The 23,135-nt window shown below is 46.3% G+C and overlaps 2 protein-coding genes across 3 annotated transcripts in view; one reads left to right on the top strand and one right to left on the bottom strand.

Moving 5' to 3' along the window:
• Positions 1 to 5,738, bottom strand: part of LOC119445674 (2,4-dienoyl-CoA reductase [(3E)-enoyl-CoA-producing], mitochondrial) — a 33,867-nt gene extending 28,129 nt beyond the window's left edge. Inside the window, exons 1-2 of one of the 2 annotated variants that reach the window (XM_037709956.2) lie at positions 5,523 to 5,738; positions 4,442 to 4,629 (exon numbers count right to left, since the gene is read on the bottom strand). In XM_037709956.2, the coding sequence (XP_037565884.1) occupies positions 4,442 to 4,629; positions 5,523 to 5,525 (191 nt within the window). In that variant the 5' untranslated portion in view covers positions 5,526 to 5,738. The remainder of the gene's footprint in view (positions 1 to 4,441; positions 4,630 to 5,522) is intronic. The other variant, XM_049663506.1, reaches the window with a different exon arrangement.
• A 608-nt stretch (positions 5,739 to 6,346) lies between these two features.
• On the top strand, positions 6,347 to 11,296 carry LOC119445673 (TATA box-binding protein-associated factor RNA polymerase I subunit B). Its single transcript, XM_037709955.2, has one exon. The coding sequence runs from the start codon at positions 6,436 to 6,438 to the stop codon at positions 8,392 to 8,394; it is 1,959 nt and encodes a 652-aa protein (XP_037565883.1). The 5' UTR covers positions 6,347 to 6,435; the 3' UTR covers positions 8,395 to 11,296.
• The last annotated feature ends 11,839 nt before the right edge of the window (positions 11,297 to 23,135 follow it).

The raw sequence follows: 23,135 nt of genomic DNA, 5'->3' as shown, positions 1-23,135 counted from the left end.
ATTGAGTTTCCACTAAAACAGCATGTAAAATGCAGTATTTGGTGTACTGTTATGGCAAAAACACTTTTTATTAAAACAGACTGAGGATCAATATCAGATTTCTTGAGAAATTGGGAAAGAATTGGCCATAAATTCATCAGATGTTGCAAAAGGCCTATGGAAAGGACGCTTTAAAGGGAAGAACGGTGTTTAAGTGGTTCCTGTGTTTTCGGGAAGGCCGTGAAGACGCTCAAGGTGGTGTGCATTCTCTCGTGCTCAGTGACTGCCGAATGACTTTTAGAATGTTGCCAGAAGCCCTTGGTCTGAGAAATTCATCCATTCACCAGATCCTGACTGACAATTTGTAAATGAAAAAAGATTTGCACCAAGATGGTGCTGAAACTGGCGACTACTGAGCTAAAGTTGCAATGAAAAGAGTTTTGATTGGACAACTTAAGATAGCAGTGATGAAGTCCCGCAAAGAGTTGTCACCAGGGACGAAACTTGGATTTACGAATATGACATCAAGCTAAGGCACAGAGCAAGAAGCGGAAAAAGTTGAACCAAGGTCAAAAAAATCGCGGGAGAACAAAGCAAAAATTGAAGTCACGTTGATCTTGTTTTTTGACTGCCATGGAATTGTGCACCATGACTTGAAGGTAAAACTGTAAATGCAGCTCTCTACATGCAGGCCTTGAAGCATCTGAAAGATTGTGCGCACCACGTTCGACCAAATATGTAGAAAGATGGGTGCTGGATTTTGCACCACGATAATGCTCCTGTGCACTCCACACTGGTAGTATATGGGTTTCGCCACGCAATTCCATCACTGTGCTGGTACGCCCTTTCTACTCGCTAGATTTGGCCCCCTGCAACTTTTTTTTGTTTTCTCCCAAATGCAAACTGGTGCTCCAAGGGCGACAATTTCGGGGATGTGACGACAAAAAATTGGAGGACACTTAAGCTTCGCCTTTAAGAGTAGAATGCGATAGCGTTATCGGGACCCGTTCGCATATGGCAAGTAGGCTTCATTAACTGCAACACTGAACGTGGGAAAGCCAGCTTACAAAGACCAAGCTTACACTGATCCCCTTAAAGTCAGCTTCACTTTTAAACTGAAATGCATTGCTGGAAAGACGTTTTTCATGGGGCAATATAAGTGGTCTTATATTTAAATGTGAAGGCCCTAGCACCTTTTCTTATGATTTTATTAATTGTTTGCTATTGCCCCGAAGCGCGCAGGTCTGGTAGAAATGCTGGACAAGGGATTTGGTGTTTGAGTTTCCACGTAGCAGAATTAGGTTTTCTCGTACATTCAAATTACAATCCGACGGCGAATCCGACGCCGAATGGTAAAGTCGTACTTTACCATTTTTCTGACAGATTTCACTGTGAGAAATTCAATTTTTGTTCACCAAAACCTTGCACCACATACGCCTGCACGGTAGATGTGGTTGGATGATTTTCTTCACCACCCGCGATCACACGCCGGTTGCCGACGCCAAATTTTCTGCGACACGGGGCCCTAAACGCTATCGCGTTAAAAGGAGACATCGCTGCTGGAGTGCTTAGTAGAAGAGGACATCCAAGGGTGCTTCCAGCAATGGAAGATGAGGTGGAACCAGTGTATTGTGTCTAAACTAACCTGGAGTATTTTGAAGGTGATTACGTTGAGGTATCTGAAAGGTTATAAAATTATATTTTTACATGTATTACACAAACTTTTGAGACATACCTCGTACATCGGTTTCAATCATACGTTTTTTTGTTTGCTTGCTTGTTTGTTTACTTGCTGTACTGTATTTTTATGATGGCTCCATTCGAAGGAAGCTTTACTTGCGCAGCTATGACCATGTTTTAGGCCAAATCAGATTCACGACATGGCAAACCACCATTATCCTTGTAGCACAACACCCATGGGGTAACTCGCACAGACGGTTGGTGCCAGAATTTCCTCTGGTAATATTGCAGGACAAGGTACGATTTTTATTAACGTGGAACATCATGAAATATACAGGCTACTAGCCGCTCCTATGTTGACAGCACTGATACAACTCAGCATTAAAAAATGTATGAGGTAAAACTGCGGAAACAACGACAGCTAATGAAGAGATGGGTGCTTCAGAGGCATGCAAATGCTTTGTCTAACAGAAACAACAACCACTTGTCCACATATGTATCTTTAAGTTCTCACATATGAAATGCCTTAATGGGTTTCGCAGTTGTTTTTTCTGTCCTTCCTTGGAGACAACTGCAAAGGCCTAAAAACTGGCTGGCAGCCACATTCAGAGAAGTGCTGAGCAAGATGCAAGCAGAGAGCCGTTATTTATGAATTTTCATACTCCCTCAGCCTCTTTATGCAAATGCAACATTGGTTGATAGCATTTCTACACAGTCTAACGACAAGCGACAGACTATGGCAACCTAGCACGGATAGATCGTACTTGAAGCATAGGCATAGAGGGGTGAAGGGGGAATGAAAAAGAACAGAACATGAAGGACGATAACTGTAATGTCCAGCAAATAATACTATTGTCTGAGTTAACCCTTCACAACGCTATGCACAGAATTGTGTACATCCTACAAATGCACTCAATAACCAGCAGGCTCATTCAAAACTTTAATTTTTTTGTTTACCTGAATCTCGTGCTTCTGCTCTGCCAATCTGCTTGTTTGCAGCACCATCCGGCCAAAGGAGCATTAAATACGTGCCAAAACAAACAGCGTGGTCACGCCTGTGGCAGCATCAGCAGGTAAGCAAAAATTAAATGTTTTTTCTGCCTTTTTTTTTAATGCCCAGCGGTGTTTCTAAATTTTGTGAAAAGTGTGAAATTCTTCAGACTGTACATAAAACTAAGTATATCACCTTGCTCCTAAGAGCCCACTGGCAGAATTAGTGTATAGTCACAAATGTGTAGAAAGTGTGATAATGGACATGAAGTAACCCCCTGCCGGTCCTTGTGCGTTGGTTCTTCGTTCCGTTTTTTTCTCAGGGATCTTGTGTGTATCCTGTGTAACATTCTAGAAGAAAAGGTCTCACAATGTGAGGACACATTATGCGGAAAGGACATTGCCAGAGAATATTGTTTCCAGTAACGCATTAGATTTTGGTGAAAGCGACAAAGATGGGGTTGGCCGTGAAAGACTTGATTGCCAGCGTTCTGTGTGCAAAGATGAAAACAAGACGCTGGAAGCATTACTGCAAGAAAACCCTTCTACAGCCAATGTTCAGAGAAATTTCCAATAGAGAAGAAAACTATATTTTTCCTCAAATATGGAGTCGTGCCGCCTCATTTCCAGCAAGATGCATTGTGTACTCCACACAATTACTTCAAAACGTATGTGCCCAAATTTTTGCAAGGGAGAGAGGGGGATTGGGAAGGCTGCTTACTAACGCATGGTATCATTTTTGAGCACATCACAGAGCTAACCTACACAACGTTCAGACATTCCTAAAAATCAGCACATCTGAAGAAATAGAAAAGCTCTTCATTGTATATCAAAGCTCATCCAGAAGGATGGTGGACAAAGCTCCAAGACTTGATCCACTTCCGACTACAGGTTACAGAGGCACTCATTTACATCTGTGCCAAGGGCAAGGAAGTGCAGAAAAATTTCAAGACCTGCCACCCAAACTTGTCCAGGAAAACATGCATTCTGCAGCCAAACACAGATGCCCAGTATGACACTGCTTAGCACTGGCCTGAAGCTCGGGGAGCAAGTAGATTCGTCTAGATGGAATTGTGAAGGATGCAAGGGTCAGTCGAGAATATTTTGCATCAAAAGCCAGGCGCTATACTTTGCCTCACCAAGCAGAGTCACTTCTTTCTATTTCAAAAATAAAACCCCTATGCCGGTTTCATGACCATTGAAACACTTTGTAAACGATTGTGTAAGCTCTCTTAATTAATTAAATTATGGGGTTTTAAGTGCCAAAACCACGATCTGATTATGAGGCACACTGTAGTGGGGACTCCGGAAATTTGGACCACCTGGGGTTCTTTAACGTGCACCTAAATCTAAGTACACGGGTGTTTTCGCATTTCGCCCCCATTGAAATGCGGCCGCTGTGGCCGGGATTTGATTCCGCGATTGTGTCAACTCTCTTAAAAAAATTTTTTGTTTTTTCACAACAACCTTGTCATTTGGTCTTATCTGGTCACGAAGAGGAGACTTAGAGAAAAGATTTCTGCAAAAAATGGCGAACAGCATCTGACAGGGTTAAGCAGCAAAAAACTCCGAATAAATACTTAACAGAGAAGCACAATGAAAGTACTTCATTGTGGCACTTATGGGGAGAGTGGACAATAGAAGTTTAGGAAGGAAAGGGGAGGGAACAGGTCATCGAAAAATAGTCCTAGAAGTAGAATTTGAACACAAGACTGGGGGAAATGCTGGGGAAGCGCAAATCTAGGCATACTTTGGACCCATATAAAACAGCACAATTCACAGTTTGATCTACCTGCTCATTATAGCAACGCTGGCTCCAAGCTGTGCAAACATCTCAGTCATTCCCTTGCCAATCCCAGTGCCACCACCAGTGACGATGGCAACCTTGTTCTTGAAGGTACCAGGTGGTAGCATCGGTGTCATGACGGGTGGGAACAGCTTCTTGGCTGTGCAATACCGGCGAAGGCATTGCACCCTGTTCTGAGAGAAAATTGATATGTAATGGCAATTAACCACAGCAGCTGACTTGCACTAAAAAGAAATTAGACGGTAGGACACAAAAATGTGAAATACAAACTGTCCTCCAACAAGCAAAAAGGTTGAACAAAATTGAGAATATTTGGAACAAATTAACACAATCATCATTGCAAGAAAAGAATCACTGGATCCTATAGCAGTCACAACAAACTAGAATGTGAGATGACAGACGTTACAGTATCGGGTAACTTCTAAAAACAGAGTGCTACCTTCACCACAATTATCAGCCGAGTTCCGCGCTTTTTGTCTTTTTGGTGTCGGAATTACATTGTGTGCTTTTAATATGTTGCTGCTGGGTACTTATTGCAATGCACTTTTGCTTAAATTTAAGTTTGATGTGCTGTACATGACCTCATCTCGTGTCGCTTTGACAACCGTGCAGGTACACCCTCAATCATTCCATAAATGGCTGCGGAAATAAGTGTGCCACCTGTTTTGACAATTCCAAGAGAAAGGGAGATGGACTAAATGAAGTGAACAAGCTCTAAAAGCTTTCCTATAGGAGGCGCAGTCGAACAAGACTCCGTATGACTAGCTACTCAGATCACATGACCAAATATCGAGAAATTCATGAAAGGCCTTGCGCTATGGCGAGGCACCGTATTTTTCCGGCTTGAACGGGGAGCAACCACTCGAAGGGTGAAGTGCTGTTACTGATTTGGCCGTAAAGTTTCAAGCGCCTGCCAGTTAAACCCTGATACTCCACAGAAATGTATATAGTTCAGCAGCAGAACTTTCAAAGCGGTAACAAGGAAAGTGAGAAGTGGAGAACTTAGCAAACGATAAGTACGACTGAAACAGCGCGAAGCGCACGCCGAAAGTAAAGACCGGCTCACCATTTTGAGTAGACGCGGGCAGATTTACTACGGTCAAAATCACCACCGTAGCACTATGCTAGCCACGCTTTACAGTCGCAACGCTGGCAGTAGCTTCGACCCAAGCAAAATACACTGCGATCCACAATGCACAGCTTCGCACGACATGAAACAACTGTCGGACTGTCGAGCATACAAAACAACGCACTGCCCCCAGTCTGAGGGCGAAGTGATCGAGGGGAACGACCGAATACGGAAGGGTGACAATTTCGAAACCGAAACCGTCACTTGTATTATGGTCTTGTATCACCGCGATGCGATGCTCCTCTGGATCGGCGGGAAACATCATGGAGGTGCTTTAGGGGCCGCCACTGCTGCAACCGGGTACAGTGTACTAGAAGTAAACCGGATCGCAGCAGACAAAAGGTGCCCAAAACCATAGAGTTAACATAACTGACTCTATGCCATAGTATATTAACAAAACGTCTGCATTCACTAATGACGTCACGTTCGCTATAATTCAGATGTCACATCCGTTTACTTTTATGGCGGCTGTTTTTCGGAAAAACTTTGCGAAAGTCGAGTCAATCCGTAGCCTATCCGTAGCCCATTGTGTGACGAGTGCGCTTGCCGTTTCCCCACGTGCGTTGCAGCGGAAAACTTGGCCGGCAAGTTTTGTTATGCCAAGTGGCACATTTATTTAATGGTTTGGAGCCTAGTCACTGGACACTGTCGTGGACAGTTAAGCTTTAAAAGCAAGACATCGCTTCATCAACGCTCGGCTTGGCAGTGCGGTGTGATGCGACTGCGCGCTGTGCCATAGAATAAAGAACCAACTGGTGGGACTGCACCGTGCTGTTTGCCGTTTCATACATGGGCCTCGGCGCGACTCGCCCTGCGTCACCGCAATTAACTGCCTCCCAGTAGTGCTGCGATGGTTGTGTGCGCGTCATGTGGCGGCGAGGACTTCGAAGAAGTCTCGGGCCTCTTCTACTGCTCCGAGTGCAACACCCAAAGCCAAGAGGTGCGCGTCGAACAAGTGGACGACGAGGGTGCCGCACCACCTCCGCACGTCGGTCGCGCCTCTCCGCGGCAGTCGCGCAAGGAGACGGGCGACAAGCCGCAGGAGAGCAAGCGCCACTACCAGACGAACGAACTGTTCAACATAATTCTCGTGCGTCAAGTCGACGCGCTCGTATCGCTGGGCGCGTCTCCAGAACTACGCGGGGTCGTGTGTCGGCTGTGGATGGACTACCTCGTCAAGCTAGAAGCCGTGAGTCGCGTCGAAGGCGACGAGCGAACACCCCGCATCGGGGCCGCGAACCGCTGGAGCGACTTGCGAACTGTCGAAGAGCTCCTCGCGACGTCCGAATCGAACGAACGCAAGCGAAAGAAACTGCAGAAAGCGCTGTTTGGCTCGGGTGTAAGGACGCGACTCACGCCACGCTCGTCTCGCCGTCGCAAGCAGCTCAGGAACCGCTGCGTGGTGGCTCGAGCGCGCAATCTTGACTCGGAGTGCGAGGACGTCCTGGAAGAAGAGGCCGCCGCAGCTACGGAAGGAGAACAGGCCTCCGACGACGAATGGGAGGACTTTAGGTCGACCGCGGCCAAGGAGTACCTCGAGCTCGTGTCCGGCCGTGGTTTCAACGTGCACGACAAGAAAGTCGGCCGGGAAACTGAGGTCACTGTGGTAACTCTCCAACGGCTCTTGTGCGTTCTCTATTTGGGCGTTTTGATTACTGGAGATCCCATCTTGCTGACTGATATCTTGAGGTGGGCCCGGGATGGGCACCTGCCGTACCTGCATGTCATGAAGCTCCTGCCCCAGGACGCCAAGCTGTGGGGCCAACAGTGGCGAACGTTCGTGAGACTGGCGATGCCCACGATCGACGAACTTTCAGCGCAGGCGGCCCACTTGGCTCACTTCCTCGGAGTCCGGAACGAACTGAAACAGCCACCACTCCTACCGATCGTCATGCGCCTCGTGGCGGACCTCAACCTCCCTCTAGAGTTTGTGAACGTCTGCGAGCAGGTTCTTCGCACCCATCCCGACATGGTGACTCGCTGGGACGAGCCACCCACCCGAACATCGCGCTCCGTGCCCCTTTTTTCTCCCGTCTGTGAAGTCAGGGCTGCAGCTCTCCTTCTGCTGTCCCTGAAGCTTACGTTTGGGCTGAATGGCAGCAGGGAGAAACAGTTGTCGCAAGCCGTTGAGGAGTTGGCTAGCCGTCATCCCGGAGCGAACCTATTCGTGTGGGCACGCTGGGAGAAACACATGCGTGCCAGGGTCCTTTTGCTGCGTTCGAGCTGCTACATCTTCGAGCCCAAGGACCTCGATGACATCAGGGACGTGGGTGTCTTGTTCCGTCATCCTGACAGCATTCCAGGTGACCGTTGCATGGTCACAAAGGCGCTAAGGGAGGGTCTGCAGAAGTCATTTCGGGAGATGCATGAGAGGGAGCTTGCCTTTCAAAGCGTGCCTGCAACCAGCTTTGCAATCTCGCCAGCCGTACGGTTCTTCTCTCAAAGCATGGCGGTTTCTTCAGGGCTGAGAGCAGTATTGGAGGAATCATTTCTTGACGAGGACGTGACGTATCTCACCCGCGCCAGTGATGGCGTCGCATCTCTTGGAGGTTGGGCTGAGTTGTGTCAAAGGGAGCCGGAGTTTGCGGCCATTGTGCACGACAGTTGTGACCGGTACTGGACGGTCGCATTGAGGAGAGTTTATGATATGAAGTATTCCACTATTGTGCAACACTCGCTCCCTAAAATTTTCCGATTTCTATTGGAGGTAATTGCAGCTATAACACATTGCCCCCCAAAGGAGCTGTACAGGGACCTTTTGCGTATTGAAGCACTATTTGTCAGGCAAGACCGTGTCTTTTATACGTAGTATGTTGCTTCACATTGTCCTAATATTTTTTTGAAAAGACTGTTACACATTGGTATATTTCCATTGTTGCACATTGCTGTGTAGGCTTATAGGGTTGAGGCCATGACATGGCACGTGAGATATGCATTTTTCAGCACCGGCCATTGTTCTGTTGTTTCATAAATGGTCAGTATTCCAATGAAATAGCAAGGCACTTCTAAAAGAAACCATTAAAATTTAGACCATATAGCGTCTTGTCTAGGGGGGGGTGCCCTCATCACAGAAGCCACATTTATCAAATGACCGTCTTAATGCAACAGTGTGTATTGATGTAAAGTGACATGTCTGTGCTGGGAACAGGATTATGCCCATACATTGTGTATGCCACTGAGCAGACCATATGTGCTGCCTACTTGTTCATGGTCTCCAGGCACTTTTCAAGCAAGAGTTGTCTACTTGCAGCAATTGTCTTTTGTTAGGTTAGGTTGAATTTAAAATTCATACAGAATAATAACTTGCATTGACATTGCCATAGATGCCATGTTTTAGGACACCCGTTGTGGTTGCTTAGTGGCTTGGCGTTGCTATGGTGGCCAGAAGGGGCAGTGTGACGAGTGGGAGTGAGTAGGGGCACCAAATGGCAATGAAACATGGTGGTCTGCTCAGGTGGCACTGCGCGTGTTGGGAGTGTGTTCAGCGGTCTTGCTATAGTCCGGCTGACGGCTGTACTTTCGTGTTTTCTGTGACTCCTGCAGCTGTTACGTGCTAAAGTTCGCACATATGGTGCACCTCAGTAATTTTATTTATTTACCAAGTTTTGCGGGCTTGAAATGATACGCTAATTTTGCCACGTGATAATCTAGAGTGGCTAGTATTTGTAAGATCAGTAAATGGTTCTCCGGTTCCGCATAAAGTTCGCAGCACACGCTGCGCCTCGAAATTTTTTTATTTGGGTAGACCCCGTGCTTGCTTTAGAAAAACACGCTCCACTTTCCACTGAAACTTATTCTAATTGCATGTCCGAATTTCCGAAGTGCGGTCTACATTCATATGTTGTGTAAATTGTATGCTTCACAAGGGTGCAGCAAAATAACGGTGCCTTTATTCTGGCGGTGCTGCAACCGTGAAGCATAAATAGCCAGCAACCTCTTTTCACCATTACGAGTAATAATAATATAAAAGAATGGAGTACAGATACAGTTGATTTTGCAGAAACTTTTTTTTTTGTTAGCATTTTCATACCTCAGTTTGCCAGCAGGCCAGAAAATGACATTCGAGCTGGGGTTAGTAGTTAAATTACTTTAAAGAAATTAAGTTCAAGCGCGGCTTTTAATATCAATATATGTTTACATTGCAAGGCTACAGTCATAAAGAGCATAGCACGAAAAAAATGTGCTCAGACTTTTTGCTCGGCCCAAGTCATGGATAGCATGGACTATAGGGTTTAAGATCATCTGTAATCTCGCTTTTTCCAAGGTCTAACGGAAATTGCACTTGTCTCGACCTCCTGGCACCTTCTTAGCTGTTTTTCCCTCTGTACAACTCTAAATTGGTTGAGTGACTCGGTGCAAAAGTGCAAGTGTGTCAGCACAAAAAACTGAACTTCTTTGCTATTAGTGCTTCGCAGTGGTTTTCGTGGTTAACTTGATGAAGCTTTACAGTGCTCAGAAACACCATAAGATCATGTATGCTAAAAGCCTACCGCTTCTCAGTAGAAAAAAATAAAAGTAAACATCCTCCATATGTCATTAAAGTACAGCCAAGTCAACCCCAGGATGCAACAAACCTCCCTGATCAAAATGCTTAATAAGCTGATTATGTTTGCCGCACACTACGTTTTGCTTTCTTGTGGCAAGTTTTGTTGCACACAGAGCACAAGAACATTTTCTTTTAAGCTTTCTAGCTACATAGCCAGCCACGTAAAAAAACAGAAGTGTGTCAGCACAAAAAACTGAACTTCTTTGCTGTTAGTGCTTCGCAGTGGTTTTCGTGGTTAACTTGATGAAGCTTTACAGTGCTCAGAAACACCATAAGATCATGTATGCTAAAAGCCTACCGCTTCTCAGTAGAAAAAAATAAAAGTAAACATCCTCCAATGTTATTAAAGTACAGCCAAGTCAACCCCAGGATGCAACAAACCTCCCCGATCAAAATGCTTAATAAGCTGATTATGTTCGCCGCACACTACGTTTTGCTTTCTTGTGGCAAGTTTTGTTGCACACATAGCACAAGAACATTTTCTTTTAAGCTTTCTAGCTACATAGTCAGCCACGTAAAAAAACAGACGGCTAACACTTTTTTCTGCTACATAGCTGCAGTGGTCCTTGTTTTAAGGCAGGCTTAATGGCAAAGCCAGTACCATCAATCTTTCTGACCTCTAGCATATCCTCGACGATGTCTTGTATGTCAAAGACAGCACTGCTGTTTGTGCCTGCTGATAAAGTGTCAAGCAGAGCTCCGAAAACCTGTGCCGAGCAGTTTCCAGATTTTGGGGATCGTACAAGGTTGTAAAAACTCAAGACAACTTACTGTTGAAAAAAGAAACTGCCCTGAGCTCGGATGGTCATTAGTACCTGAATATTGCGTTATGATGCCAAACAAGTTTTCGAGCTTGTCCCAACGTAGTCTTGACGTCGACAGGTATTTGAATCCCACTGAATATGTGACTGCAAAAGTGGGAATGTGCAGCACATGGTAACACGCATACCTTCAGCAGTACTTTTGCTTATGAACCCACTTCCGCATATTCTTTTTTAAAGCTCATTCCCATTCGCTGAAAAATGCAAGAAACCCCTTAAGTTCTGTAGCGTCTTGTGATGATGGTCTAAGTCCACGTTTTGGGTACCTTGACATCATTATAGCTACCGTATGAGCCGGCTCGCAAGATGTTCTGTCGTGGACACTGAATTTGAGCAGAGTTGTACATCTGATCTAAACAGAAACATGCCTTTGAGCACTCTTTCACTGTAAAGTGTGAAAGCTAAATTTACTTGCATTTCTTCAAATGAGTTCGTGTCGAAGTGTGCTTTTGTTAGGTGTGGCATTGCCTTTAGTGGGAGAGAACTGTGGTCCCTAGCCCATGCCGCTTCTATGTGTTCAATACATGCATGCCCATCTCTAGTAGGGAAACCAGGGCTCACAAAAGTGTTGTGAATATGTTTCACTAAGTGTGGAAAATCTGAGCAGAAGTGCAGCTCTCTTGAAGAGTCCACAGGACGTGCAACTTTGCATGTGATGTCGCTTGGGTGTGCTGAAAACGAAAAAAAATGTTGACGGGTAGGTGGTGTATCACCTGTTGAACGCCCCTAAAAGAAGATCCTACAAATGTTATTTCTGCAAAGCAAATATGTAATGTTGATATTTTCAGTGCATCAAGTAACAGGTTAAGTGTGCGATCCCTTACCACCGATTCCGAATGACTTCCACATGCTGCGGTTCCACGTAGCCTCGTCACAAAGTCCACGTCTGCAAAGCAAATATGTAATGTTGATATTTTCAGTGCATCAAGTAACAGGTTAAGTGTGCGATCCCTTACCACCGATTCCGAATGACTTCCACATGCTGCGGTTCCACGTAGCCTCGTCACAAAGTCCACGTCTGCAAAGCAAATATGTAATGTTGATATTTTCAGTGCATCAAGTAACAGGTTAAGTGTGCGATCTCTTACCACCGATTCCGAATGACTTCCACATGCTGCGGTTCCACGTAGCCTCGTCACAAAGTCCACGTCTGCAAAGCAAATATGTAATGTTGATATTTTCAGTGCATCAAGTAACAGGTTAAGTGTGCGATCCCTTACCACCGATTCCGAATGACTTCCACATGCTGCGGTTCCACGTAGCCTCGTCACAAAGTCCACGTCTGCAAAGCAAATATGTAATGTTGATATTTTCAGTGCATCAAGTAACAGGTTAAGTGTGCGATCCCTTACCACCGATTCCGAATGACTTCCACATGCTGCGGTTCCACGTAGCCTCGTCACAAAGTCCAGGAAGAGAGTTGCTTTTTCTGCAAGAAAAATTGCCTCAAGAAGGAGCTTAGAAAGCATTCCTGCTTCGATGTTTCCTTTTGATGAAAACACACTGAGTATCTGTGTTCAGTCTCGTGCACAAGAAATAGAAGCAGAGCTAACCGATGTATTTAAATATGAAAGCCATTCTTTAACAACTGCAAGCTTATGTGGAAAATGCACTAATTGTATTTGCTGCCTGTTTTGCTAGAGAGGAAACAAAGTTAATTTCAGGCGTTTATGCTAAATGCACTGCAAAACGTGAGCACCAGATCAGATTTGAGCTTCCTTTTGCATACAATAAGAAAAATTTGAAGTTATCATTTTCCAAAAGATGAGGGCAGGTTTTTCGTACAAACGAGGAGACAATAACATTTGAAGTCCCAGACATATTGTGTCTCCACGCGTTATTGTCTCCTAGCTAGTGCGCAGTACCCGCCAACATGGAATACAGATACCAACTTGTCCAAACCAGACTCTCGCAAAAGATATCGTATGCTCAGGAGAGACAGTAAATGTGACAACTCACCTTGAAATTTCCGAGTCTGCTGGTGCTGCTCTTTGTTCGTCTGTTGTGAAGCTGCCTAAGTCAACAAATCCTTCAACAGCTCCCTAGAAGAATAAGAACAGACCTGCAGTTAACACCTGAACAAACTTATTTGGTATGTTCACATTAGCAGTGTATTGGGAGAATTATTTCTACATTCAACTTGCTTTATATTCATGTTCGTGTAGAAAAACGTGGGATGTACATACCTGCAGTATTGACACCGAACTGCTCGGACGACTTCAGTTCATCAAATAAGATGCGATCATGTTGGCTGCAGACCTCCATGTCCAGTCTTTGCACCAATTCCGTTGCAAACACTGTCATTAAAACCAAATCCACTCTTGAAGTTGTGTACATAATGATGCAGACCAGACAAGTCCGACTTGAGAGGGTTAGAATTTTCTGTTTGCAAGGGTGTTCATACAGCTTCGGGCTCCTCATGCGAAGAAGCACACGTCTAGCCCTTCTCATAAAGATGCATGTCGATTTTCTTTTTGCTGCAGTAAAGCATGCCCTAATAGCCATTTGTTGCTTTGGTGGTAGCCTTTCAATGCAATGCCTCATCTCCAATTTGTTTCAATGCAATGCCTCATCTACAATTTGTTCATTAGCAGCCCGCATCAGCTACAGTTCCTTCTACGTGTTCAGCAGCTTTAGTTATGCAGTGTGCTTGTTTTCTTACGCGTTTCATTACAACTCCATGCTTCTGTCGGGACAGCTGATTTTGCAGCTACTTCCTTAAGTACTTGCAATGCATACAAAGGCCCTTGATTTCACATGTACGGTTGCACTTGGCAGAATAGTACGAGCCGGAATAGCACACATACTTTCCAACCTTCTTAATTTTCATCCCACAATCGGCACACGAAACCAGTGAATGTGTGCTGTTTAGTGCTGATTGCGCCTCATCTGGCGAAGAAACAGGAAGTTCTAGGTGCAGCTTGCCCCCTCAGCATTTGCTCACCGACCTCTTCAAACCTCTCAAAATACAAGAGTCCATGCCGAAATCCAAGCAGAACAACAGCGTGCTGTTACGGGCCGGAGTTTGGTAAACATTCAACAGCGTCTGCTTGGAGCTCGAACCAGGTTGATCATCGGAGAGGGTCCGGCAAGGAAGACGAGGCGATGTAAAAACAAATAACACAAGTTTAATACATGGTTACGGGTGAGCGGTGTGCTCCAAAGAAAACATGCAAGAAACGTTTAGCGTGCATGCAGCTGCATGCTAGGGCAAAGCAAAAGTGTTCTACACGTGGCAGCTTGCTGGCTTTCTTATACCCTCCACCATCCGGGCATTCTCATTCTCTCATGCCCCCACTGCAGAGGGCCTTGTTAGGACACGTCAGGGCAAACCAGACGAAGTAGTGAGGGTCGGTGGTCATAGCGGGGTGAACGTCCCCAGCGGGGGTGAGTTGCTCCAAGCGGGGATGAGCTGGTCGCAAGGTAGCACGGCAGTTTTCGCACATTCCTCGGACCCACGCGACGGACACGTCTGTTCATGTTGATGAGCGAGATTGTTAGGCACACTGTTTCCCATGCATTTGCATTTGTTCTGGGCATGGCCGCTCAAAGTGAATCGTAATAATACCAAAACTAATGCTTTACATGTAACAACGCATCTAAGAATATATTAGGTAGAAATCGCAGGCACAATAAAAGAACAGCATTACCTGATAACAATGATAAACATATGCGCTGCATTTCAAAACAAACAAAACATTGCACGCCCAATGTTGAAGGAGAAAAGAAGTGATCGTTTCTATATTTCTGGACTGAGGTGCAAAAGGGCATCTGCAGCCTTGTTGAGTGTCGCCTTTATGTGTCCAATTTCCAGGTCACACTCTTCGAGCGCCAATGCCCTACGTGTAAGCCTTGCACTAGAGGGAACAGAGTGGGCTAAGAAAGTCAGCAGGTCGTGGTCAGTCCTAATCCTGACCTTTGTGCCAAAAAGCCATATGTCTAGGCTATCTAATGCCCATGCAATTGCAAACGCCTTGTTCGATTGTAGACCATTTCTGACATGCAGGGGTTAACTTTTCACTGAGGAATGCAACACGGCGCTCACCTCCACCAGCCTCCTGAGAAAGACAAGCGCCAACCGCTTTCTCTGAGGCGTCCGTGGTCAAGTAGTGTTTATCCCGTACTGTTAAGTCGGGGACTGATATGAGGGCCTCCTTTACTACATCGAATGCATGCTGTGCTTCTGTGGTCCATGGCAACATGTTTACGACTCTTGTTCGTTAGCTCTGCCAATGGCAAGACTAGCATTGAGTAATCTGGGATGTAGTTTCCATAATAATCAAAAAGTTCCAAAGCACTCCTCAATTCTTTTTTTCTTTTTGTTGGCCTGAGTTGATGGATGGCTCAGAGCCTATCTGAATCGGGAGTATTAATGCCAAAACCCACCTCATACCCCAAATACTTCACCCGCTGTTGCACAAAGTTACGTTTTGCCGGGTTTATAGTTCGTCCCGCTGACTGTATTGCTTGCATAACTGTGTGCAGGTGATGAATATGATCTTGCCAGGTCTCTGAGGATACCCCCACATCATCAATGTATGCGCATGCATACGGACAGTGATTTGCAAATAGTTCATTGACTATCTTCTGAAATGTCGCAGCAGAGATACGCAATCCATAAGGCATGACTTTCCACGCATATAAGCTGCTAGGTGTTGCAAAGGCAGTAAGCTTTTGAAACTCTATCAAGTGGTATCTGCCAGGATCCCTGCGCCATATCCAAAACAGAGATGTATTTTGCCTTTTCTATAGTATATAACAATTCAGTCACATTAGCTGTCTGGTTACACTATGGCGTTAGGATTCTGGTAGTCCACACACACTCTGATCGATCCATCTTTTTTTTGGCGGCACAGACTATCAAATGGGTGAAGGAGCTCTGCACTGGGTAGATAAAATCCCATTCTACCAGCTCGCTCATTTGCCTGTCCACTTCCTCTCTGAGAGCCATTGGCACCTCGTACGTGTGTACTCGCGACTGCTCAGCCTCCGGAACCAGTGTGATTTTGTGCTCTCCCAGCTTGCATCAACCTTGTCTGTTTGACATCATATCTCTTGCAAATCAGCCAGAACTCTACTTAGCTCCTCTTCCTGGGGATTTCTCAGATTACTGGCCTTCGTGGCCACCAGACATTGTTCGCGAGGCTCAGTGGCATGTGGTACGGTCTTTAGACTGCCAAATTCTTAGTTAGCCTCAAACACCGTGCCCACATTATTAGTTGGCACGTAGTAAGGCCTCATTTCATTCGCATGCACAAGTGTCTCAGTGCCTGCAAAATCCACTGTCAAGTAGCTGTCGGCACGCCTCCTTTCCTTCACAACTAGAGGACAGAGTCATTTCGGTTGCATCTTGCCTCCTGTTGCAATCTGCGTTACAAGTAGCCGATGGCCTATGCTAAACGCCTTCTGCTTAGCGCGCAAGTTGTATTTCTGTGCATAGCTCCTTTGCATCTGACTACACACCGTTCATCGACAGCTCTCGTAGCTGCAGTCATCATTTCTCGAAGTTCCTTAAGATACACCGCGGCTAGTTTCTTCAGTCCTGAGGGAGGTCTCCACTCGCCAGTCCATGATTTGGGCAGGATACTAAGGGGGCATTAAGTGCACTGCCATACATGAGTTCGAACGGCGAAACACCTGTGATATCTTGTTTGATTTCGCGGCAAGTCCACGGCAAACAATGAACATAGCTGTCTCAGTTCTTTCCATGTTTGTCCATGACATGACGTAACATGCCTTTTAATGTGCCATCCCACTGGCGCTCAACAATGTCGTTGCTCTGTGGGTGATCAGAAGTCCCAAACCTCACCACAATTTCTAACCTTTCCGTCAATTCAGCAGTCAGTTTCGCTGTAAAGTTCATGCCTTGGTCACTGCATATTAACTCCGGCGTCCCGTAACGAGCGAACACTTCTATCAGAGCCTGGCACGTCGCTTTAGCCGCTGTGGCGCATAATGGGATGACCTCTGCCCAACGAGTGCAAAGGTCTACTACACTCAAGGCATATTTATGACCGTACCATGAACCTGGCTCTAGTGGTCCGATGCAGTCGAGATAAAACTACCTCAAACTGTTTTTTCGGGCGATTGAGTGGCGTTATGGGCACCCGGTCTGTTGTCAGTTTGCACGAGTGCACCTGGCAGCTATGGCATGTGCGACAATGACGCTTTACATCCAAAGCGAGTGAAGGCCAAAAGAATGCACTCTTGGTGATACACTTCTTAATCTCTTTCTCCAGAAAATGACCACCGTGCGGGCTGTCATGTGCTAATTCTTATACCTCAGCGCAACGAGGCTTTGGCACAAATAGTTGTAGGTGTTGTTTGCTGCCCAATGACTCCCGATGATGAAGAAATTGGCCCTCAGTAGCATGCCATGTGTTCTTTCCTTTGCGTAGTGCCATGTATCTGCTAGTAATTCATTGTCCATTTGCTCTTTCGCAGAAGAGCTCTCAGTAGACAGCCAAAGCCGTTCACTTTTGTGCGTCCCATCCTGCAACGGATCTCCAGCAGCGCCCATGTTAGCAACACTGACCTGCTCTCCTCGGTCCTCTGAAGCCAGTTCAACCGCCTCCTGTTCTCAGGAGGTTGTGCACTTTGTGCACTTTTGTTTGCAAAAAGTGCTTCGCAGCCTTTTCAAAGCAAACCAAAATGTTGTCCAAAAGTGCCAAGAACATGTGATGTGGGTGGTGGAGACCACTTTTGTCCTGGCCGTGCAATAGAGTGAACAAAGGATCCCCTTTGTTAGTCGTCACCATCGTCACACATGCATTGCAGCCAAACTCGCTAATGAGTCTCACGAGGTACCCACCAATGTACACCAGACCGGAGTGTATCACTGAGCGGGATCGATTCAAAAGGTGTCCTTTGAGATTCTCCAGCTGTGCAGTTACTTCCTGTGGTACAGCTGTAATGAGCTCTTCAGCATCAGTCTCTGTCACCTGCATTTGCTCTGGAAGAATGATGTCTTTCACGATGTTATCAAGGGCAGTTGTGACAGCCCACACATGGATCTGAGCCATCCGAAGAGTGCTTCGGATGGCTCAGATCCATGGGCCACTGTTCCATGGGAACTGGGCCACTGTTCCTCGTCTGTACTTGTTTGATGCCCCTCCCTAAAAGGAACCTTATTGTCTCCACTGTTGCCTTTGTGACGAACAGCAAGGCGTGGTACATTTCGTCTGTGAATTCACCCTTTCCTGGCGCGTTTGAGGCCTCTTGAACATTCCTCATGTAGCAGGTGAAATCCTTTTCCCGCCATAGCATTCTGTGGTCGTTTATCAGAAATGGCCTTCTTGTCGTCACTCCCTCTGTACACTGTGTCATGGATGTCGACCTATTGCTTCATCATCTTCATGAACAATATTGTTGAGCTCACTCACTTCTCAAAAGCTGTAAACGGCTGGGTCGCTGCACCAGTTCTCTTGGAGGTGGCAGAGAGCTGCAGTCACTTGCGGTGAGAATATCTGAACAGCACAGTGCCCATTAATTTTTTCTAAGTTCAACAGGTAAACATACTTTCTGGTCAAGTTTCTCCCGAGTTTGACGGTTTTGTCTTTCTGAAATTGATAGTTTCTGGATGAAATTTTCAGTAATGACTCGTGTGCTGTCTGTCAGCGCACATTCCAGGAACTGGTTGTGTATGTTGTGGATATGACAGGTGCCAAAACTCAGGAAAATGATGTCTGATTGTGAGGATGAGGGACTACTGTAGACAAACATCCACTTGCCATCTGTTTAAACATAGTGACATTTGCTGAGCAATTATCTGTAATGATTCTGACAATTACGAATACACAGGACCCCATAGCAAAGATTGTCTGTTCGGTCCAGGCAAACAGGTCTCTCCCACTCAGCTGTTTGGTAAAGTAGTAGGCACCTGTTATCCTGTGTGAAGAATTCAGCCAACTCTTCTCTATTCCCACTTAGGAGTGTAGTGAAACTACTTGACACTGGCGGCAATAACACGTTCTCGAGGACATCCTCGTTCTGCGGTTCGCGAGACTGATTCTCCGGCTGACCAGTCTCAGGTGCCTCGTTATCGCCACAGTCTTATCAGGTGTTTTCTCCATATTGTAACCCTTGGAAGTGAGTTGAGTTGCAGATTCTCTTACCTTTGAACGCAATGCTTGTGCAACCCGGTCACCGAAAGTAACGCTCCTCTCTCGCAATAACATATCTGATCTGCTTGAGAACAAGTACGGATAGCATTCAGAGAGCTTTCCCGAAACGGCAGCTTCGGTTGTTCGCTTACCGAAAGGACCCTCGATGACTACTGTCGCGATTGGCAAGCACACGCTGTTCTTCCACCACCTGGCGGATCCATGCACATTGGCCTGAGTAGTCGGATGGTGACACATACGATGGATGGACAACATCTTTTGTTGCCGCTGAGTCGGGCTGTGCTCTGCACGGCTTCTTGTTTACTACCAGGTCATGCATGTAAGGCTCCAACAACTTCATGTTTTCTTCGCAGTCATTGACATACGAAAACGCAAGCCTTTTCTTATTGCAGTTTACCGCTATGTAACCCGGCTCCTTGCATTTGTAGCAAATTAGCGGCTTCCTAGTATCAAAAGTGTTCTTTGCCTTTTTTTGCTTTGGTCACTTGGTTCACTGTAGTCCTTTCTTTCATTTTTACCCAGGGGGACCTTTTTTGCCTCACTCTCAACTTAAGGGCTAGAAGGGTGCTCCACATAACTGTTAGTCGCACTTGTTTTGGAATTGTAGGCCCTATCAACTCTCCTGGGCTGTTGCTAACCTGTCGGTGCGATAAGTACTCCTCGACAAGTTCGGCCGCTTTCGTTGCAGAAAGTACGTCGCCCCGGTCCTACAACCAATTCCTTTCCTCCTCTGGGAGTTTTAAAACCGCTCTAACAGAATCCTCTCCACTACAGTGTCCCTGTCACTGTAGGACTCGTTGCCTTTTAACCATTTGGTTAAGTTTACTCTTAAATTGTACAGAAACGCGGAATAGCTCTCGTCCCTAAACTTCTTGGCGCCCCCAAATATTTGTGTTATCGCTTATGCACTCAGTCTGTACTTTCTAAGTAGGCTAGCGTTACCCTTCTTGTAGTTGTCTGCGTCTTCCTTGCTGAGCCATGCAACAACCTCTGCTACCTCGCAGGGCAGAACCGTCAGTAAGTAGCCTCTGAGATCATGTGTCTCACTCAAACGAGGTTCGTGCACAGTTAAAAATTTGCTAAATACAGACGCCAACCCCCCCCCCTTAGAGCAGCAACTCTTTCCTCCCATTGTCTCACTCAAACGAGGTTCTTGCACATTTGTTAATTTGCAAAATACAGACGCCCCCCCCCCCCTTAGAGCAGCAATGCTTTCCTCCCATTGTCTCACTCAAACGAGGTTCTCGCACATTTGTTAATTTGCAAAATACAGACGCCCCCCCCCCCTTAGAGCAGCAACTCTTTCCTCCCATTGTCTCACTCAAACGAGGCTCTCGCACATTTGTTAATTTGCAAAATACAGACGCCCCCCCCCCCCCTTAGAGCAGCAATGCTTTCCTCCCATTGTCTCACTCAAACGAGGTTCTCGCACATTTGTTAATTTGCAAAATACAGACGCCCCCCCCCTTAGAGCAGCAACTCTTTCCTCCCATTGTCTCACTCAAACGAGGTTCTTGCACATTTGTTAATTTGCAAAATACAGACGCCCCCCCCCCCCCTGAGAGCAGCAACTCTTTCCTCCCATTGTCTCACTCAAACGAGGCTCTCGCACATTTGTTAATTTGCAAAATACAGACGCCCCCCCCCCTGAGAGCAGCAACTCTTTCTTCCCATTGTCTCACTCAAACGAGGTTCTTGCACATTTGTTAATTTGCAAAATACAGACGCCCCCCCCCCCCCCCCCTTAGAGCAGCAATGCTTTCCTCCCATTGTCTCACTCAAACGAGGTTCTCGCACATTTGTTAATTTGCAAAATACAGACGCCCCCCCCCCCCCTTAGAGCAGCAACTCTTTCCTCCCATTGTCTTACTCAAACGAGGCTCTCGCACATTTGTTAATTTGCAAAATACAGACGCCCCCCCCCCCCCCCTTAGAGCAGCAACTCTTTCCTCCCATTGTCTCACTCGAACGAGGCTCTCGCACATTTGTTAATTTGCAAAATACAGACGCCCCCCCCCCTTAGAGCAGCAATGCTTTCCTCCCATTGTCTCACTCAAACGAGGTTCTCGCACATTTGTTAAAAATTTGCTAAATACAGACGCCCCCCACATTTGTTAATTTGCAAAATACAGCCCCCCCCCCCCCCCTTAGAGCAGCAACTGTGTCTTCCCATTGTCACACTCAAACGAGGTTCTCGCACATTTGTTAAAAATTTGCAAGATACAGACGCCTCCTCCTCCTCCCCCCCCTCCCCTTAGAGTAGCAACTCTTTCTTCCCATTGTGGCGCTTCTTGCTTGACGAGGGGAGCTCGTTTCGGGATGATTGGCAGCACCCATCGTCGCGTGGGAACTGTCCTCCGACTTATCTTCCCAGCATGGTTCTTACATTCCACTCTGGCGCTTGACAAACAGTATGTTGTTTGCTGCAGTCATAGCAACTGATATAATCTCGACCGGGTGAGGTGGGTCGTCACCGCAGGAATCAGGAGACAGCGATGAAGGCGGGCATCGTGATGATGAAAAATAGAAAAGATTGTATTCACTTCATTAGTACATGGTTTTGACTCTATCCGAGTCTCAAGCGGTTCTGTTTAACACGGGGGCCAGGACAGCCTTAAATCCCCTCGTGGTGGCCGATAGTGGCCGAAGTCCTCTCTCCGGTGGTCAAGTTGACGACCTCCTCTCCCTTGGGTCCTCCTTCTTGGTAGCTCGCCGTTTTCGTCTGCTCAGGTCGTAGAGGTGAGACACTTTCTCGGGGATGAAGGGGATTATCGCGTCACGGGAAAAGCGCTCGGGCTTGTTTCCCACATTTGAGAGGTGCAGTTCCAAGCCGATCATAACAGCCCGTCCGCCGCCACAGGAGGTCTCGAAGGGGTTGCAGCATCCAAGCACCTCGAAGAGACCGGTAGACCCCGTGCCTCTGCTTCGTTTCGCCGTTCGTTCCACAGCAAGCGAGGTGACACCTTCTGGAAATAGACCACGCCAAGCCCAAGGCACAACAAACAGAGAGCACCCAACTAACCATGAGAACTGCCAGGTTCACACATTCTTCACATAAAACCTTATCAGAATTATACCTGTAGTCCTCGTTCGAGATACCCGAAAATTAACAAAAGGAAAAAATTAGACTTCAATGCATATTTCAACCAACCTAATACCTAACGTTTTTGTTTTTCTTGCCCGGGAAAGCCGCGTTTATTGATAGACTGAAAGCGCATTGAAAATCATCAAAGGGATGAATGCTGCTCAGTGAGTTGGGTCAATGCTACCTGCCAGTACCAGCGCTTCTAATGCCATATGTACTGCACTCTGATGACCACTTCAACTCCTAATTAAGCTGATTCAAAAGTGGCATTTAAAGCCAGAAAACAAAAAACCATACTCTATCTGCTCGCAACACCGTTAAAGAAAATTGTTTCTCCGAATATGCTTCAGCACATCAAAATTCTACAATGGCAGCAGACAAACGCACCTACCCTGTAAGCATTGAATTATCCAAAATGTTGTATTTCTACAAACCTCCAATGTCAATGCCTATCTACAAAATCAGCGTGTCCACGAGCCACTACCGTCGCAAAACTTGCTTCACAGTTTTATTCGCGTCACTGGCTCTCATAACAATCAATACAATGAAACACCAAGATTAACGCGGAACCTTTGAAATTAAAAGAAATAAGGTCTTAATTACTAACAAAAGAAAAAAAATGCAACGTGCTCTATTTACAAATTTACAAACGAGAACCTTATGGAGGCGCCTAATTCGACAATTACTACCTCCTAATGCGCACTCAACTAGGTCGTAATCTGAAAGTCATTGGGCCTCGCCATGGGCAATAAAGGGTGCCAGACACACACTGCCCCCTCCCGTCACCTGTCAATTCGTGTGGCCGCAGCTTTCTTTCTCGTCTCGGAGAAGGAGGCCGTAAACACGAGGAGAATCGCCACCCTTCCTTTGTCCTCGCTCTCGCGGCGCATTCCCCCTCATTGACTGTTTGACTGGCCCTGTGCACGCGTGCGTACCTCAGCCAGGTTGCCCCTTTCATCCGCAGTCCTAATCGCG

The sequence above is a fragment of the Dermacentor silvarum genome, chromosome 3 (genome assembly GCF_013339745.2).
Source record: "Dermacentor silvarum isolate Dsil-2018 chromosome 3, BIME_Dsil_1.4, whole genome shotgun sequence".
Taxonomy (NCBI): Eukaryota; Metazoa; Arthropoda; class Arachnida; order Ixodida; family Ixodidae; genus Dermacentor; species Dermacentor silvarum.
This window is presented reverse-complemented; position numbering and strand designations above follow the sequence as displayed.

What these genes read in the sequence shown, in the direction of transcription:
- LOC119445673 (XM_037709955.2), top strand. Translation starts at nt 6,436, where the DNA reads ATGGTTGTGTGCGCGTCATGTGGCGGCGAGGACTTCGAAGAAGTCTCG.